General features: G+C 45.7%; 1 protein-coding gene and 1 long non-coding RNA gene across 2 annotated transcripts; both read right to left on the reverse strand.

Annotated features, from left to right (window-relative positions):
• Nucleotides 1-14,171: 14,171 nt before the first annotated feature.
• Nucleotides 14,172-16,532, reverse strand: LOC123486429. Its single transcript, XR_006659381.1, has 3 exons — nucleotides 16,471-16,532; nucleotides 16,043-16,120; nucleotides 14,172-14,281 (listed from the first exon to the last, which is right to left on the reverse strand). It is a non-coding gene; the product is annotated as an uncharacterized LOC123486429 (long non-coding RNA).
• A 1-nt stretch (nucleotide 16,533) lies between these two features.
• On the reverse strand, nucleotides 16,534-18,509 carry LOC121565882 (2-hydroxyacyl-CoA lyase 1-like). Its single transcript, XM_045217744.1, has 6 exons — nucleotides 18,393-18,509; nucleotides 18,162-18,234; nucleotides 17,896-17,973; nucleotides 17,625-17,719; nucleotides 17,213-17,325; nucleotides 16,534-16,606 (listed from the first exon to the last, which is right to left on the reverse strand). Exons 1-6 carry the CDS (start codon nucleotides 18,416-18,418, stop codon nucleotides 16,593-16,595), a joined length of 399 nt encoding a protein of 132 aa, XP_045073679.1. The 5' UTR covers nucleotides 18,419-18,509; the 3' UTR covers nucleotides 16,534-16,592.
• Nucleotides 18,510-20,647: the final 2,138 nt, after the last annotated feature.

A 20,647-nucleotide genomic window follows, 5' to 3' on the forward strand; every position in this document is an offset into this window, starting at 1 on the left:
AGACGGACGTGGGAGACGTGTTCATCCTGTGACTTAGAGAATATCAGAATGTCATCCAAATAGACAAACACAAAACGGTGTAGAAAATCCCTCAACACATCGTTCACCATGGCCTGAAACACTGCTGGGGCGTTAGTGAGACCGAATGGCATGACTAGGTATTCAAAGTGTCCGAGAGGGGTATTAAACCCAGTCTTCCATTCGTCTCCCTGCTTGATCCTAACGAGGTGGTAAGCGTTCCGTAGATCGAGTTTGGTAAACACAGTGGCACCATGAAGGGAGTCAAATGCTGAGTTGATGAGAGGCAGGGGGTATGTATTTCTGACTGTGATGTTATTAAGTCCTCTGTAGTCAATGCAGGGCCGTAAGGTTTTGTCCTTCTTCTCAACAAAAAAGAACCCAGCACCAACAGCGGACGATGAGGGACGAATGATGCCAGAGGTTAGGGAGTCGCCTATGTAGGTTTCCATAGCTTCTCTCTCAGGACGGGACAGATTGAAAAGCCGACTGGACGGCAAAGGCGCTCCAGGCAGTAACTCAATAGCGCAATCGTATGGCCTATGAGGTGGTAATGAAAGTGCCTTGGACTTGCTGAATACCTCGGCCAGGTCCCGGTACTCCTCCGGGACTGAAGAGAGGTCTGGGGTTTTGACTGGGGAAGCAGGGGAGCCGACCGAGGGCGGAATAGCCGACCCAAGGCAAACAGAATGGCAGTGAGTGCTCCAACTGTGTATCTTGTGGTTTTGCCAATCAATATGGGGGTTGTGAAGGCTAAGCCAGGGAAAACCGAGGATAAGGGGAGGCCGAGGAGGAGACTACTTTGAACTGGATGGTTTCTTTGTGATTGCCGGACAGCATGAGGAAAGCGGGGACAGTTTGGTGGGTGATGTTGGCAAACTGATGGCCGTCAATAGCGGTTACTGTTATAGGCTTAGGCAGGGGCTTAACAGGGATCTCAGCCTGAGTAACCAGGCTAGCGTCAATAAAACTATCCTCAGCACCAGAGTCGATGAGAGCAGCTAGTGGGAGAGATAGATTCCTGAACTGGACTGTAACTGGGATCACTAGACGGGGGTGCTGTGGGCATTGAGTCTGGTCTAACACTGCAAGTACGCCCACTTTTACCTGCGAGCTTGGTCTTTTGGGCGAATCGGACAGTTAACCAGGAAATGAGTGCGGTCCCCACAGTACATGCACTCACCAGCCCGTATGCGCCGTTCCTTTTCGACATGGGACAGACGAGCACGGCCCAGCTGCATGGGCTTGTCTAGTTCCGTGGAGGAATCCGCTGAGGTGTGTGGTCGGTGTCCGAGTGGTGGTGTAGCTTGGACTGCAGAAAGCGAGGAGCCCGTTAGAGGTGTGGACCCGACCGCCCCTCTCCTGTCTCCTCTCCCGTAGCCTGTTGTCTATTCGTGTAGCAAGGGAAACGAGAACATGAAGATTAGCAGGCTCATCACGAACAGCTAGTTCATTCTTAATTGTGTCACTTAGACCGTTAACAAACGCTCCCTGAAGAGCTTCGTCGTTCCACTTGGAATCGGCTGCCAAGGTCCAAAAATCAATGGCGTATTCAGCCACGCTACCCGTGCCCTGTCGTAGCTTCAATAGTCTTTTTGTGGCCGGTTCCGGCATAGTCCGGGTGATCAAACACAACTTTCAATTGAGAGGAAAATCGTCAAGCGACAGGCTGGTAATCTGCTGAGTAGAACAAGCCGCTTCTGCCCACATCAAAGCTTTGTCCCTCATTAACCCCAGTGCGTAATGTACCTTTGAGGATTCCGTGGAGAAAGACAGGGGCTTCTGTTGGAACACCAAGCGGCACTGAAGCAGGAAACCCACGGCATTTGTTCAGATCCCCGGTGAAAGGTTCGGGTGCGGTTGTAGGGGGGTTCCCGAAAGGCAGGAGCGGAAGCCGAGCCTGGAGCCACTGTAGGAGGAACAGGCGGAGGAGAAGCAGAGGGGAGAAAAGGTAGTGAGTGTTACCAGGTTAGCTACCTGAGAGGTGAGATGAGATACTTGATCCAACAACTGCTGGTTGTTATCCAATAGAGTCCGGATGAGTTGGTCGTGTTGTCCCAATAGTACTCCTTGTGAATGGAGGCGTGTTGTACGCCATCCTCCGTTGTTTCATGTGGCATCTCTGCTGAGTCCATGTCTTGGCCAGTTCGTTTCTATTAGGTTGGGTGGGGGGACTCAGGTGCAGAGACGGACACACGGACAAAGAGAGTAAAATTAGGATGTAGTTTATTCAACGTGTATGGCAGAGAAGTAGTCAGGGTGAAGTAGCTTCAGGCTGGGGTAGGAGCTGAGTGGGGTGGAGAGCCAGTAGTCCTGAGAGCTGGATAACGAGGATGTCAGGCAACAGAGGATCAGGTAGCGGCGTGGGAATGGCAGGCAGGCAGGCAGGCGCAGGAACAGAAGAGATCTGGTCGAAGGAGAGACAGGTTACAAACGAGGCAGGAACAACAATAATACTGAGAGAGTACAACTACACTGAGAGTGCTGTACGGGCCAAGTTACCACTGGAAGTGTAGGAACGAACTGGCGCTGGAGAGGTGTCCAGCCGGGTAGATATCTGCTGCTTGATTGGTGCCAATGAGCTGCAGCTTGATGTAACTGCTCTGGTGATAGAATGGCCACGCCCGCTGACCAAGAACCTCTGACTGCACAGCAGGGGAGACAGACACAAACAACACACACAGGGGAGAAAGGGGAAGACGAACACCAACAGGAACAGGACCAACAGAGCCGGACCGTAACAGTTCAGTGTCAGCTGGTTGGATGACGACTGCTGGCTTCCAGTAGCCATGCTCCTGGATTCTAACTGACTCTCCGTCGTTCAGTGGTGGCAGTGGTCTGGCTGACCTGTCGTAGTATCGCTTTTGCTGTTGCTGTCTCTGTGCACGTTTTGCATGCACTTCCTTGTAGCTGACGACCTCAGGTTGCAGCTGCTGGTTGGTGCTGGGGAGGATTGAGCGAAGTCTGCGGCTCATCAACAGCTGGGCTGGTGATTTGAAGTTGTCAACTGGAGTGTTGCGGTATTCAAGGAGACTGAGGTAGAGCTCTCTTGTCTGCTTTTGCTTTGTCCATGAGTGATTTAGCGATCTGCACAGATTTTTCAGCAAGGCCATTACTTTGAGGGTAATGTGGGCTTGTGGTGACGTGTGTGAACTCCCATGCTTTTTGTGAAGGATTCAAACTCATTTGATTTGTAACAGGGCCCATTGTCAGATATTAAAGTCTCTACAATGCCATGCCTGGCAAAGGCTGCTTTCAGCTTGTGTATCACAGCTGCAGATGTGGTGCTGTGGCTTATCGAGTTCGAAGTATCTGCTGTGTAGTCCACTGTTATAATGTAGTCCTCGTTGTTCCACGTGAACAGATCGGTTGCCACGACCTGCCGGAGTCGGTCTGGGATACGGTGAGGTAACATTGGCTCTTTGGTGTTCGAGGGCGTCGTTCAAGACAGGTGGGGCATTTACCAACCATGTCCTCTATTTGTTTGCACATTCCGGGCCAAAACAAAATGTCCCGTGCTCTCTGTTTGCACTTTTCCATGCCCATGTGTCCAGCATGGATCTTTGTCAAAATCTCTTCTCTGAGACTGGTAGGAATGATGATTTTCTCTCCTTTGAAAATGATTCAGTTGATCTGTGATAGTTCGTCACGATGGTTCCAGAACTCTGAGACGGCTCTGAGGGCATTTTCTCCTCTCCTCAGGCCATCCTGACTGTATGACTTTCCTCAGCTGTGTGAGTTGTGTGTCTTTTTCTGTTTCTGCTCGGATCTCCTTCAGTTTTGTGTCACTAACCGGTAAGTTGCTGTACACAGTGTGCACCTGCATGTCCATGCCTTCACTGAGGCTGCTGTCCTTGTAGGTAAGAAACTTCCTGGAGAGTGTGTCTGCGACAGGGATGTCTTTGCCTGGACGGTGAGTGATTGTGAAGTCGTATTTTTGTAGTTGAAGGATCATTCTCTGTAGCCTTGGCGGGGCTGCGGCTAACGGTTTCCTCATTGACTCGAGGGCTTGTGGTCTGATTCCACAATGACTTGTCGTCCATAGACATACTGATGGGAAACGCACATCCGAACAGAATGGCGTACAGCTCCTTTTCGATTTGAGCGTAGTTGATTTCACAGTCTGTGAGAGATTTGGAGCGTAGCCGGTGGGTTTTCCTTCTTGCAGTAGCACTGCCCCTAGTCCATGCTTTGGCGCGTCCACCTGGAGTCTGAGCTCTTTGTTGGGGTCGTAGTAGGCAAGGATTGGTCCTGGTTCTCTCGTGATCAAGTCTTTCACTTTCTGGAAAGCGATGTCGTGTTGGTTGTCCCAGAGGAACTCACTGGACTGCTTTAGCAGCTGACGTTGAGGGTGCATTAGCATTGGAGAGGCTGGGTGCGAACTTGGCTAAGTAGTTGACCATGCCAAGCACTGTTTCCAGCTCTGCGCGGTTCTTTGGTGGCTCCATTTCCTTTATGGCTGAGATCTTCTCGGATCTGGCTTGATTCCATTCGCTGTGAGAAGATGCCCGAAGTAGCTGACCTCTGTAGCGCCCGACTGTGCTCTTCTCGGGGTTGAGCGGACTCCTCTCCGCGGGACCTTTGCAGCATCGCGTTGAGGTTTCTGTCGTGTTCCTCTTTGGATTCGACCATAGACAAGGATGTCGTCCACAATTGCCACGACTCGTCGAGGCCTTCGTACACCTCGTCGATCTTTCGCTGAAACTTCGTCTTGGGCTGAGATAATCCCAAAAGGCAGGCGACGGAACCTGTAGCGTCCAAACGGTGTGTTGAACGTTGTGAGCTTAGATGACTCTTCTGTGAGCTTGATAGCCCAGTAGCCTGATCTGGCGTCCATGACACTGAAGTAGCGTGCGCCCGCTAGCTTGTGTGTGATGCCATCTAGCGTCGGTGGGGTAATGGGGGCGTTTGATAGCCTTGTTCAAGTCTCTTGGGGTCGAGACATACTCTGAGCTTGCCTGTGCGTGGTTTCTCCACCACCACTAACAGCGTTGACCCAATCCGTCGGTTCTTAACCTTGGTGACGATGTCAGATTGCTCCATGCTCTCCAACTCTTTCTTCAGACGGGCGCGGAGAAGTGGAATCTTTCTCGGTGGGTAGACCACAGGGGTTGCGTCTGGGTCAAGGTGAATGGTACATTCTCCTGGGAATAGTCCTATTCCTGTAAAAACATCAGCAAACTCCTCCATGACATTCTCTATCTCTACTGGTGCTGTCACTGATAAAACTAGCTTGATAAGGTCCATGTCTAAACATGCTTTAAGACCTAGCACTGCAGGTGCTCGAGTGTCAACAACGTAAAAGTCCAACATCATGTCCTTTCCTTGTATTTGCATTTGAGAGTGCAGCCTTTTACTGGGAGCTGTTCACCACCATAACCAGTCAGTCTGCGCGTGGTGGGCTGTAGCTCACACTCAGATGTCAAGCTTCTGTACTTACTCAGAGGAATAATGTTTACTTGTGCACCAGTGTCTAGTTTGAATTTTAGCTCTGTGCCTTGTCTTCCTATCTCCAATGTCAGCAAAGGCTTGCTCTGTCTCTGATATCTGACTTTTCTGTGTCACTGAATCAATAAACAGTTCATCAGCATTTGACTCTTTGATTGACATTTCATCTTCACTCACTGTATGTACTGTTTTTCCACGGTAAACTCTGCACACTTTTTGCAAAAGTGATTCCATTTTCCACATTTAGTACACTGTTTGCCTTTAGCTGGGCAATTCCCCTGTTCGCCATGCACTTTGTATCCACAATATCCACATGTTTTGGGGGCGTTTGGAGTCTGTGTCGCTCTGTTTTGGAGTTCTGTCTGTCTCCGTTCTGAAACATGCTCTCTGGGCACCGGAGGTGTGCTGATGTCTGCCTGACTGCGTGCACTGCTTGTTCACGTGATGCGCTCGTGCTGCCGCCTGAAATGGTTTTCATCTGAACCTGTGCTAGCTTCGTGAGATCTGGTTATGTCGATAGCTTTGTCAGCGTTAACTCTGATCCAACATTCAAAGTTTCTCTCTCACTCGCGGTGAGTTTATTCCAACTACAATACGGTCCCTGACCATCTCATCCTTGTTTGCATAATCACAGTCTTTCCAAGCAGACGCAGCTCAGTGACAAACTGTTCAAGCGATTCGCTAGCGCCTTGTACTTTCTCATGGAATTTGTACCTAGCGAAAGTGTATTGGTCTTTGGCACAACATATGCTTCAAACGATCGTAGTATGTTTCAGTACCTTTGATTCAGCCTCGGTAAGTGTCCATGTGTTGTAAATGTCTCTCCCTTTTTCACCGATCCAGAGGAGCAGGTAGCTGCACTTTTCCTCTTCTCCTCTTTCCTTCAGAGGACCCGTGAACATCAGCTCCACATGCTGTTTGAACTTACGCCATGCATCGGGTAGATTTGTAGACCCCCAATCCATTCGAGGTGAAGGAACTCCAGCAAAATCCATCTTTTAGTGTTGATGATCACAAGTTTACTGGAGAACGGAGACCAAGTAGAGACTTTTGGATCACTTTGTGCACGTACACTATCCCACGGTATATCTGTGCATTCAAATTGTCATCGATAAATGCAATTGTGTTCATTGTCTGTAGCGTATGCCTGCCCATACCATAACCCCACTGCCACCATGGAGCATTCACAACGTTGACATCAGCCAACAGCTCGCCCATACGCTGCTTTACAAGTGGTCTGAAGTCGTGAGGCCAGTTAGAAGTACTGCCAAATTCTCTAAAGCCGCCTTGGCTTATGGTTGAGAAACTAACATAAACGTATCTGTGGACATTCCTGCAGTTCTGGTGGACATTCCTGCAGTCCGTAAGCCAATTGCACGCTGCCTCAAAACTTGAAACATCTGTGCATTGTGTTGTGTGACAAAACTGCACATTTTAGAGTGGCATTTTATTGTCCTCAGCACAAGGTGCACCTGTGTAATTATCATGCTGTTTAATCAGCTTCTTGATATGCCATATTTGTCAGGTGGATGGATTATCTTGGCAAAGGAGAAATGCTCGCTTACAGGGATGTAAACAAATTTGTGCACACAATTTGAGAAAAATAAGCTTTTTGTGCGAACGAAATATTTCACGCTTTTATTTCAGCTCATGAAACATGGGACCAACACTTTACATATTGCGTTAATATTTTTGTTCAGTGTAGTTATTAGGTTGGGAGAATGGGATCCTATCTGGGCTAGCTAAAGCCAAATTCATGGTTAGTAGTATGACAGAGAAGAAATAACAAGACAAATTTAAACATCACAAATCTGAGGGGGCAGGTGACCCTGTGCCCCCTTTGGGCATGACGTCTCTGCTATCAACCACATCATTCTGTCTCCGTGAATATTCAAAAACAGACACATTCATTCAGGTCTGGTACTGTTCCTACCATATAGATCAGGGATGGACAATTCCTGTCCTTGGGGGCCGGAGTGGTGTCACACTTTTTCCGCACACTCTCTAAAACACAAGGCCAAATATTCACTGGAGTTGCTTACCAAGATGACATTGAATGTTCCTGAGTGGCTTAGTTACAGTTTTGACTTAATTCGGCTTGAAAACTTATGGCAATTAAAAAAATGGATGTCTATATAATGTATATTGCATATATTTTACAATCCAGTTGTGCAAAACTCTTGGAGACTTACCCAGAAAGACACAGCTTTAATCGACTCAGGGGTGTGAATACTTATGTAAATGAGATATTTCTGTATTTCATTTCCAATACATTTGCAAAAATTTCAAAAAACGTGTTTTCACTTTGTCATTATGGGGTATTGTATGTAGCTGTGTGAGAGAAAATATTATAATTGAATCCATTTTGAATTCAGGCTGTAAGAAAACAACATGTGGAATAAGTTAAGGGGTATGAATACTTTCTGAATGCACTGTATATCTGCAAGAAAATGATAAATATGTGAATGTTTGAAAGGGGGTCATATAAACATTGCCTTATTTATATTTTTACAGACAATATTAAGTGAATTCTGTCTGAAATAGTCATGCTATAATGGGCATAGTTTCTCAGACCAAATTTCCATTCTGGCTGAAACAAAGCAATCTGATCATGCTCCAGTCAAATACAGCTATAGGGAATGCCTATACATTGTCCAATCTCCTTCCACACATTGATTTCATTCTTCGCATCTTTATTCAGAAACAAACAAACTTGCTGTTTCAGTGTCTTGTTGCAGGTTGTGCAATGTTCAAAAGTGTGTGTGATATTAGCATTAACTTGTGTGTGTGGTGTCAAGTGTGGATGGTCCTATGTATGCAAATAGCCGAGATTGGATATTTCAGCACCATGGACAGCAGCGACATTGGGATAGCGAGATCTGTAATTCAGCAACACATGACACTGGATAGCGGCTGTCTCAGGTGAACTTGGCATTGGGAAAATCCCATCTAATAGGAAACGAGGCATAGGAGGCAAAAGACTGAAGGAGAAGACTTCCACAGGAACTCTATGCTTAACTGTTCTGCCACATTCATTTCAAATGTTACATTTTTCGATTTGTAAATAAAAGGGAACACATCTGCAAATAATGTAAATTGACTTTTCTAACTACACTGTACAGCTTTAGTGTGTCTGTGTCTCATAGGTACAACTGCAAGCAATTCGCTTCTCAAATCCTTCTCAAATGTCTGTTTAATGTGAGAAACAAAATTAAAAACAACCGTTAGACTAATACAATGCGTACTGTCACAAATTATTACTATTCCCAACAAGACAACGAAGTGATGGTCTTTACCCACCATGGAGACTTATAAAGGCTACTTCCCCCCCACCAAAAGTTCCCACGCAGAGCGATGTTGTTTACTACATCATTATGCATATGTAGCGTGGTTCGTTCTGCGTTGTGTACTTTTAATTAGGACACTGCCACAACTGGAATTCTGATGGTTGGATAATTTTTATTCGACCTGCACACGAAGAGACAAAAAAATTATGTTAGCCCTTGGTGCAACCACAGCTCTCGGGCACCTTGCTAGTTGAAGGTCAGGCAAAAGAGAACAGGTGCTGAATGCACACATTCAGTGCCTAACAACACACTATACAATACAAGTAAAATGATATACAACATAATTCTGACAAAATAAAAGACATACCTGTACACGAAGAGACAACACACAATAGGTTAGCCCTTGGTGCAGCCACAGCTCTCAGGCACCTGCGTGAGCACATAGAAACTCACTCAAACACTGCCCCAAATACTCCCGAGTTACAATAGGTACCCAAATTAGCGAGCTTGGTGAAAGTTGTTAACATACATCTTTATATTGTCCACATTGTAACAAAACCTGTAGTTGCGTAACAGCACTTTGTGTAACTTTACCACAGTTTTATATTGACAAATTACGGCGCCAAGGACAACATACCTTGCTAGTTGAAGGACAGGCAAAAGAGAACAATAAGAGGGTACATAAATACAGATAACCCGCGATGGACCAAACCAAAATATACAAAACTTTTACAATTAGGTGTATTTACAATATAGATACAGAAAAATGTTTGTACACCAAAAAATTACATTAGATATACAGCTGTAATTAAATAAAAACCACATTGAATTATTATTATTATTACTATTATTATTATTATTATTATTAACTTATTAACATCCCCTCTTGACCTGGCCTAGTTGAACTGTCCTTGTGTGCAACTTGGTGCATAATCTAGGGGAACAACATCACACTACTACATTCACCCCTACTGTTTTACACTAGATTATAAACACAAAACAAAACACATTACCTCGAAGGTAACAAAGCAAAGAAAGAAAAAAAACATTTCACACCCACAGGGCGACAGAGTAACCCAGTGTAGACCCTTAATTCTAGACCCACAAATGGTCGATCAGCTGGAAAGCTATCCCGTGAAGGATTAGGAAAAATAAGAGGTAGCTAATCCCTTATTCAACCCTATACAAAAAATGCCAAATACATTTTATGCTGATGAACTACACACAAAGTTACATGAATTGTCAAAAATATTAGACAAACCCACAAATCACTCTAAGACCCACTTAGATTACCACATACACACAACAAAGAAAAGGTTGGGGGTTGTGGGTTTGATTCCCACGGGGGGCAGTATAAAAAAATATATATATGTATTCACTAACTGTAAGTCTCTGGATAAGAGCGTCTGCTAAATGACTAAAATGTAAATGTAAATGTCACTGAGAAACCAATAATTGTTTCATTTCCTGTGTAGACATAGTTTGGATTAGCCTATTCACTGGATTAATAAATCTACCTAGTCTAGTCCGAACACCCTCACCCAAAAACCTAGCAGGAATGTCACGGACAGCACCAACCGTGCTCAAAGGTCTAACGTCAGGTTGGGGAGTACTACAGATCAGCATATCCGGACCCAGCACACTTTCAATTTCCGACTCAACACTAGTAGTGTCAGACGACTGATCAGAATCCTGGTAGATTGTCACAGACCAGACTGACAAAGCATCTTCAACCAAGTTAACAACATCAGGCACAGCACCATCCCAGCTGAGTGGAGTTTCACTATCAGAATTCTTGTAGGCTTTGGGGATCTCAGCCCCGAAACCTGAAGGATCTGGAGAAGGTCTGTATGGAGGAGCGGGCCAAAATCCCTGCTGCAGTGTGTGCAAACCTGGTCAAGACCTACAGGAAACGTATGATCTCTGTAATTGCAAACAAAGGTTTCTGTACCAAATAATAAGTTCTGCTTTTCTGATGTATCAAATACTTATGTCATGCAATAAAATGCAAATTAATTACTTAAAAATCATACAATGTGATTTTCTGGATTTTTGTTTTACATTCCGTCTCTCACAGTTGAAGTGTACGTATGATAAAAATTACAGACCTCTACATGCTTTGTAAGTAGGAAAACCTGCAAAATCGGCAGTGTATCAAATACTTGTTCTCCCCACTGTATGTACTGGATAAAATTTTTATTTTAAATTTTTAGTCATTTAGCAGACGCTCTTATCCAGAGCGACTTACAGTTAGTGAGTGCATACATCATTTTTATTTTTCATACTGGCCCCCCGTGGGAATCGAACCCACAACCCTGGCGTTGCAAACGCCATGATCTACCAACTGAGCAACATCCCTGCCGGCCATTCCCTCCCCTACCCGGGACAACGCTGGGCCAATTGTGCGGCGCCCCATGGGTCTCCCGGTCGCGGCCGGCTACAACAGAGCCTGGATTCGAACCAGAATCTCTAGTGGCACAGCTAGCACTGCGATGCAGTGCCTTAGACCACTGCGCCACTCAAAGGGTGCCAGCTTTGCAACCCATCTTTGCTCGCATGCATCGTCTCGGCTTTGTAAGAATATATTTGAGTGGATTGTTGTCGGTCCACACAGTAAACTTATGCCCTCGCAGCCAATGGCTGAATTTATCATGAATGGCCCATTTCATGGCTAGAAATTCCAGCCGGTGAGCAGGATACTTGGATTGTGCATGATTAAGAGATTTACTAGCAAAAGCTATCGGCCTGGCTATGTCCTTCCCATCTTGCACTTGTGATAGTACAGCTCCCAAACCACTAGTAGATGCATCCACGGAAAGTAGAAATGGCTGAGAAAAATCTGGATGAACCAGCAGTGCCTGGTCAACTAGTGCTGATTTCAAAGCTTCAAAAGCGAGTCGACATTCGGCAGTCCAGTCTGCAGCAGTGAGCCTGCGAGGGGGACCAGGCCTCTTCCTACCCTTGCCTCTCCTAGGCTTCTTCTGACCTGTAGTTAGCTGAAACAATGGCCTAGCAACCATGGAACAATTCTCAATGTAGTGCTGATAGTATACTACCATACCAAGGAAAGAACCTATTTTGATAGGAGACGGTGTGACACCATCAGCTTCCATTATCTCACTCTCAGTCACATTCAAAATGGTTTGAACTTTAGCAGGGTCAGTGGCTACACCCTCCTGAGAAATGATGTGGCCCAAAAACTTTACAGACCTCCTCAGAAACTTGCACTTAGACGGAGACAATTTAAGGTTGTGCTCTTGCAACCGCTGAAAAACCATCTCAAGTCTCTGCAGACTCTCTTCCTCCGTCTTAGCAAAAACCATCAGATCATCCAAGTAACAAAGGAGACTTAGAACGTTTTGGTCACCAAAGATGGTCAGCATCATTCTCATAAAAGTAGCCGGGCTGTTGCAGAGGCCCTGAGGTAACTGATTGTACTCGTGCAGACCTAAAGGGGAGGAAAAGGCAGTGTATTTCTTGTCCTCTTCATGCAGTGGCACGTTGTAATACCCTGACGTCAAATCCATTGTGCTGAAGAAGGCATTACCTCCCAGCGCGGCCAGTACATCAGCCTGATAAGGCAGGAGATGAGCATCCTTTACTGTGCGGCCATTTAACCACCTGAAGTCAGTACATAGGCGCAAGTCCCCATTCTTTTTCCATACCAGCACCAATGGTGAGGCATACTCGCTGCTGGATTTTCTGACGATTTCCTTTTCCTCCATATCATCCAGTGTTTCCCTGAGTTTTTGGTAATGAGCTGGAGACAGCCTACGATAAGGTCATTGAAATGGGCGGTCATCAGTCAGCCGTATGCGGATGCAGAATTCCTTTGCCTCGCCACAATCTAGGCTATGTCTAGAGAACACTGTGTCATACTTCCCAATTAAGTTGACAAGTTTATCTTTCCAGAACTGTGAAACTGGACACTCCTCAACAGACAGGCATTGAAGTCCAAGATTCCTCAGTGTACTGTTGCCATTATCTACACTGCCACCAACTGAACTCTTAGCTGTCAGACTGCCATGTTATCTGTCACATTGAGCCTTTGCCACATTCTGATGAGCTGCTTGCTGCTTGACATTATTAAAATACTCCAATGCAATGCAAGGGTACACATCCGCCACTTTAACATTTCGTCTCAGGGTAACTGCCGATGTTGTTAGATTCACAATCTTCACAGGGAGCCATCCATCCCCCCACAGAGGCGTAACTACTCTCCCCACTAGTATGTGTCGATTCACACAACGAGACGTGCTGGGCTCGACAACAACAGTACTGCCCACAGAGAGTTTTGTCTTTGGGGTTAGGCGGCCCCACACCAGATGCTCACTCATGGGTTGGAGCGTTACTGCTCTCTTCAACTTAATGGTGCCCACTTTATCTGGGATGGAGTCTCCTCTCCATCTCTCCAGATTTGACATCACACTGGCTAGAGGAACCTGGTGTACCCGCCACCCGCCAGTAGCTGTCATTTGATTTGAACTGTCTAATCAGAGACTTCAACACATTAGTGCCCAGAATGAGTTCATCAACCTGCCCATCAACAATAAGCACTGGGACTACATAACAGAAGCCATAAAGTTGAATTTTTAAGTCACACATGCCCACTGGGCTAGTTTGTTCCCACCACAACCCACCAGGATGATGTCTGAAGGAGCTAGAAAGTTCCCCTCTACCACTCCTGCCTCCCTCAACCGAGGTACAATATCTGCGCGCAGAGTAGTAGCCATGGACCCACTATCTAACATCCCCTTCAGCTCAACTTTATCCTTTACTAGCACAGTGATGTAAAACAAACTGTCATTCTGATTGTGTTCTGAAAAATGACTGTGTTGTTCTTGGGTACTGACTCACAAAAGTAAGAATAAACAGATTGGATATCATCATCAGTGGAGGAAAAATAAGAATGCCCCACATTGCCCTCCTCAGAATGGAGGCTTTCTAGTTTTCCTGAGACCTGCCAGTCTGTCCACATCCAGGGTTCTGTCGCTGCCCAGCCTCACTACAGTCAAAGCTCATGTGGCCCGGAGAAAAGCACTTGACGCACAGCTGGTGCATCTGACAGTGAGCTTTGGTCCAGTGATTAGTGCTTCCACAGTCAGCGCACTCATGCTGACGTTTGTGGAACTGTTTACGGGGCCCTCTACATTTAACATGTTTAAGTCATTTAGCAGACGCTCTTATCCAGAGCGACTTACAGTTAGTGCATACGTTATTTTATTTTTTTCATACCCCCCGTGGGAATCGAACCCACAACCCTGGCGTTGCAAACACCATGCTCTACGAACTGAGCCGGCCATTCCCTCCGCTACCCTAGGCGACGCTGGTCCAATTGTGCGCCGCCCCATGGGTCTCCCGGTCGCGGCCGGCTACGACAGAGCCTGGATTCAAACCAGGATCTCCAGTCCTCCAGGACTGTGTTGTGTTACCTGCTTGACAATAGTATTGATGTCCCCCAGGAGAGCAGCAGCAGGTTGCACGTTGTTCCCCATCTCCTCAGCACACAGATCAACCTTGACATTGACCTTGACATAAATAACGTATGTGGAACGTTACTACAACATACCAGCAACGACACGACAGGAAGAGCGCCGTGCGTGACACATGTAACAGCAGCTGGAGGAGTGGCCAAACCTCAAGCTAAACACAACAGAAATAACCAGGCACCACCACATAATGCTAAGGCTGACACACACACGTTCCCTTTTATAAACCGGGTGACTCGAGCCCTGAATGCTGATTGGCTGAAAGCTGTGGTATATCTGACCGTATAACATGGGTCACGTTGAGGGAGGAGGTCAGAGGCCTGGCCGTGTGGTGCCAGGATAACAACCTCTCCCTTAACATGACCAAGACAAAGGAGATGATTGTGGACTACAGGAAAAAAAAGAGGACTGAGCACGCCTCCATTCTCATCGACGGGGCTGTAGTGGAACAGGTTGAGAGCTTCAAGTTCCTTGGTGTCCACATCACCAACGAACTATCATGGTCCAAACACACCAAGACAGTCGTGAAGAGGGCACGACAAAGCCTATTCCCCCTCAGATTGAAAAGATTTGGCATGGGTCCTCAGATCCTCAAAAAATTATACAGCTGCACCATCGAGAGCATCCTGACTGGTTGCATCACCGCCTGGTATGGCAACTGCTTGGCCTCCGACCGCAAGGCACTACAGAGGGTAGTGCGTACGGCCCAGAACATCACTGGGGCCAAGTTTCCTGCCATCCAGGACCTCTATACCAGGCGGTGTCAGAGGAAGGCCCTCAAAATTGTCAAAGACTCCAGCCACCCTAGTCATAGACTGTTCTCTCTGCTACCGCACGGCAAGCGGTACCGGAGGGCCAAGTCTAGGTCCAAAAGACTTCTCAACAGCTTCTACCCCCAAGCCTTAAGACTCCTGAACAGCTAACCATGGCTACCCGGACTATTTGCACTGCCCCCCCCCACCCCATCCTTTTACGCTGCTGCTACTCTGTTAATTATTTATGCATAGTCACTTTAACTCTACCCACATGTACATATTACTTCAACTACCTCAACTAGCCGGTGCCCCCGCACATTGACTCTGCACCGGTACCCCCCTGTATATATAGCCTCCCTACTGTTATTTTATTTTACTTCTGCTCATATTTTCTCAACACTTTTTTTGTTGTTGTTTTATTTTTACTTTTTTGTTAAAAATAAATGCACTGTTGGTTAAGGGCTGTAAGTAAGCATTTCACTGTAATGTCTGCACCTGTTGTATTTCAATTTCCAATAAAATTTGATTTGATTTGATTTGAAATGTATTTTGACTGTTCGAATTACGTTGGTAACCAGTTTATAATAGCAATAAGGCACCTCTGGGGTTTGTGGTATAGGGCCAATATACCACGGCTAAGGGCTGTATCGAGGCACTCCGCGTTGCATCGTGCTTAAGAACAGCCCCTAGACGTGGTATATTGGCCTATACCACACCCCCTCGGGCCTTATTGCTTAAATATAGATGTACTGTACAGCACTAAGACAGCCATGACATTATTTGGAGAGACCACAAAGACTTATAGAGAAGCTATATAATTGATAGACTAAATCCAATAGACTGAGTCAAATACCTTTATACCTGGTTACAATGAAATGTAGTTCACTATGAAATGACCTGTGACTAGGGTTGCAAAATTACAGTTACTTTCCCAAAATTCCCAGAAATCAGAATGGAATAAGCAGAAAATCTGGAATCCGAAAAAAAAAGAAACCCTACTGGTGACCTTTGACCTAGCTGGATGACCTTTACTTGGGTGTCAAACCTGGGGGGAAGGCCAAAGTGCAGGATCCAGTTGAGTCTGGCACCAAGTAGGACCACAACATCAGACTGGAGCAGAGCTCTGCAGTCCCCACCAAGACCATAGAACCAGTAGGATAGGAAGAGGAGGAGGAGGAGGAGGAAGAGAGGAGGAGGAGGATAGGAAGAGAGGAGGAGGAGGATAGGAAGAGAGGAGGAGGAGAGCAGGGACAAAACAAAATGTAATGAAAAGAGGCTAGTTATAGGAGTAGTGTAGTTGTTTGATTGACACCAGTTTACATTGACATGACCTGGCCAGGAGAGACTTGTTATAGATAGGGATTTCAGGAGTTTCCTGGTCCGTTCAAATGGTCAGGGAAATTCTTGGTCCTACTTATACAGTCAATGGTCTGTACATGAATATGATGCCAGCTGAGAGAAGGAGAGGCTGACCTGGAGCGGGCAGCAGCAACACAGTTGGGGTGATCGTCAGGCAGCACCCCTTTACCCATGGGTGTGGGCAGGAAGGGCAGGTCACACCCCTCCACCAGCTCCTTCAGAGCCCCCTCTGCTCTTCAATGGGCTGCACCTGCAGAGGGACACAGACAGAGGGCACTGCCACACGGATTTCAACAGACTGGCCTTCACAACTGGGATGCATTCAGCTGAGCAAAACGTTGTGCAACGTTCAGATAGAAATACAGCATGTAGAACGAACGTGCCTCTCGGACAGGTAGAATGAGAAATCATGTCAACAACATTTGTCGACTGAACGTGGCCCAGTTTTCAACTGAACCGTGGTACAGTGCTATATGTGTTACAGTGCGTCTCAGCTGGCTATTGATCTCTCTTGGACAGACGCACGTAACATAACTGGAAGTAGCGTCTGTCAACAGACTGGGATGTGACAACTTTGTTCCGGTACGCTGATTTTTCACCACTAATCATTTGGACAAATCCCGATTTCGCAGGTGCTCGCATCTTTTCAATTTCAGAACGGGAGGGGACATTTGGCACATAAACTTGCCTGAAACTTGCAGAGAGTTTCCGTTTAGGGGGGTGGAGAGTTCGCAAGTGGCGTTAGTATCTTTCTCTTAACATCTCCCCAGACCTTATCCAAGTATCTGACGCAATTATGCAAGATTTTAGTTCTGTTTCCCCCAGATTATCTGGCTATTAAAAAAGCAATCCCTACCTTTGCCAATGATGAGTAAAGGCCGTTTGGCTCCTTTCAGGACCGCCAGTGCTTCTGTGATCGCCATATGGTCAGCCATACTCACAGGAGGAGGTGGACTACAGGGCACCTCTCTGACAAAGGAAATAATAAATAATAGGTCAAACATTAAACATGTTACCTAGCAACTTTATTGCATATGTAAATAAACCATGAAGGTCTATCGAGGCTTATTGCTATTCCCTGATGATAATATTTTGATATAGTGCTATATTTTCTAAGTAATTTAATTTCTGGTTCACTTCAGACGTTAAAAGGTATAACAAGATAAAATAAAAATGACTACGGTGATGTGAATTCAGAGGTATACATATTCAACAGTAACACATTAGTATACATTTTTAATGGATGAAAGACAGTGATGGCCACTAACCTGGCTCTGCTCCTGTCCAATTTAGCATTGACCATGTCCCCAGATATGTCTACGTATACAGCACCTGGACGTCCATACATGCTAGTGCGTGCTGCCTTAGACAGACCAAACACCCTTCCATTCAGATCAATTAAGGCTGTGCTGTGCTCTTATGAAGCAGTTAAGGTACCTTGCTAAGCTGGAAAATTAGAGGTCAGAAAACAGACAATTGCAGGTGATACCAAATGATATGAAGAGGACTACACAGAGGGAGTCAGAGTAGACTGTATACCTTCTCTACCACTGAGGAGATCATATCCAGACTGCTAGACCTAGCAGAGAACTTACTGTACAATCTGCATGCCTCCACCTGACAGAGAAAGAGGACCACAAATAACAAATTATTTCCTCTTTCAGCAATTAAACTGCTAGGGCCAGTTTCCCAGACAGAGATTCTCTATTGAGTTTGCTTTTTAGTCCATGACTAGGCTTAATCTGTGTCCCGGGATACCATCCCCTAATGTTCAATAGTCAGAAATGTCATGGTTGAATCGGTACCTGTGGAAACTCTTGAAACGCCCCAGTGGTCTCTTGGTTTTGATCAGAGGAGCCTCCAATAACAATCACAGGCCTACAGAGAGAGAGGTATCACACAATGACATCAACTGACAAGCTGAGATAGTTTGGAGTCCTCAGATCATTTTTTGCAGTGTGCGGATAGCATCCCTTCTTTTGAAAGGCCACTGAACATGAGTAGTAGGGTCTTCTGTTTGTGGAGTTCTAGCATACCAGCAGTTCATGTTAGCGTTGGCCATTCCACCAAGTGAATGGATGAGTCCCGGTCCAGACACAACCAGACATGCACCTGGACTGGAGAGGAACAGACAGACAGAGGGAAAGACAGGAAGACAGGCAGACAGACACACAAAGGGTCAGAAAGACAGGCAGACATTATTAGCAATGCAAAAAAGCTATGAAACTGACCCTCACACACTACACGCTCCTGTAGTCTATGTACGGGTAGTTAATATCACATGATTTGGGGAGAGCTGGTTTAGTAATAAAAAGGTGGCTTAGGGCTTGTTCATTGCGCATTCCCACATACTTGATTCCTGAGGCTTGAGCTGCCATAGCTACTTCAATGACTGGAACACCAACTATTCCAAACATATATTCTACATTCTGTAGAGAGATACATGTAGATACAGTATATTTACATTTAAAAAAACATTTTTAGTCATTTAGCAGACGCACTTATCCAGAGCGACTTACAGTTAGTGAGTGCATACATTTTCATACTGAATTGTATATGAATTGTTAAAATGTAGTTTAGATTTTCTTTACATTGACACACACATTGGCATGCATCAACAAGGGTGTTAACACAGAGCTGCCAACTCTCACGCTTTCGCCGTGTGACACACGTTTTTGCCTGTTTTCACACGCACTCACGCCACACATCCAATTTCTCACGCAAAAAAAATCGGCCGAGACTCGTTCGTTCCTTTTTTCAATCTCCCCGACGGTAGATGGCGCTGGTGAGCGCCACTGAACCATATGTGCTGCACCCCGAAGTTAGCGACAGAAGAAGAGATACCACTGCCGCGAAAGTCAACATGAGATGAAACGGTCACTACCTCAAGAAGTCTGATAAGAAGCTGAGCTGAGACTAGGTATGTAACAATGAAATGTCGTCCAATTGAATACTCACTCTCTTAAACTTTAAATCTTGAAATAAATTATTTGTTTGTGCGTGTGAACATGATTTAGTGTGGTGAATGTAAACTCAGCTGATTTCGAACAGGTAAGATGTATTCCAAAGAATTTAACATAAATACAGGAAATGTGTGCAAAAGAAGTAGGTATGTTTTTGTAACTGAGAGTAGAGTTATTAAACCAACATGACCATTTGAATTGTTTAAGGTTTCAAAGATGTCCCGTAAGAGACCTTTGCCAGGACAAAAGCGAAACCTTTTATTTTATTTAAAGAACCAGCCAAGTGAGAAAAGACAGACAAACACACTGACAGAACAGCCAGAACGATTGATAGAAATGACAGGACAATAGACAGAGGAACAACACAAAGGACAGAGAGAGCAGGAGACAGGACAGACTGACAAACAAGCAGAGGAGCAACAGACAGGACAGATTGACGCCCATGCAGAGGAGCAACATACAGGACAAATAGAACAACCAACAGGGCAGATGGAAGGAGACACAGAGGGACAGACAGAAGAGTCCCCCCCCAATCCAACAGCAGGGCCAGAAGAGTCGTGCTCTGGCTGGAGCAGCAACATATAGATCCATTTTCCAAAATGAGTGGACCTCTTCATGGCCATTTATTACCAGAGGGAGCCTCAACACGCACTACTGGTGTGCAGTCTGCCGTATTGAAAACTCATGTTGCCACCAGGGTGTGACAGATGTAGTGCGCCATATAAAAAGCAAAAGGCCACCAAGATAAGCAACGAGCTCTCCAGTCCACAGCCACAATATCCCAATATGCAATGGCCGTTCCATCTGTTGGGGGTATGTCTGCACAAGAGGTTAAGGTATGATATGTGTAATGATTCTGTCAAGGTTCAGTCAAGAGTTGTGTGTTCTAGTTGATCACGGTAAAGTCATGGTTGATAGTTTTGACTAATTTGTGGTTTGTATTTCAGTGTAGTACAGTCCAGTTTTCTTTATTTGAGATCTTAGTTGCTGAATGTGTTTTTTACCTGTGCCCTATTATCGCAGGCGTCTATTTTAAATAAACGATGGTCTTTTGGGAGGATTAATAATTGTTTATTTCTTACAGACAAGAAGGGCTGAGGTCAAAATGACAGCTGGGTTGGTAGTTCACAACGTCCCCCTAGCCTTTGCGGACCACCTGGGGCCTCTCCTAAAATAATGTTTCGGAGATTCGAAGACAGCGCAGGAGTACAGGTGTGCCAGGACTAAGTCATCCTGCATTACCAATGAAGCACTCGCACCATATTTCACACAGGAGCTTGTGAAGGAGATGAAAAAAGCCCCGTATACCCTTGTTATGGATGGGTCGA

Source organism: Coregonus clupeaformis, unplaced genomic scaffold (assembly GCF_020615455.1).
Source record: "Coregonus clupeaformis isolate EN_2021a unplaced genomic scaffold, ASM2061545v1 scaf1213, whole genome shotgun sequence".
Lineage (NCBI taxonomy): Eukaryota > Metazoa > Chordata > Actinopteri > Salmoniformes > Salmonidae > Coregonus > Coregonus clupeaformis.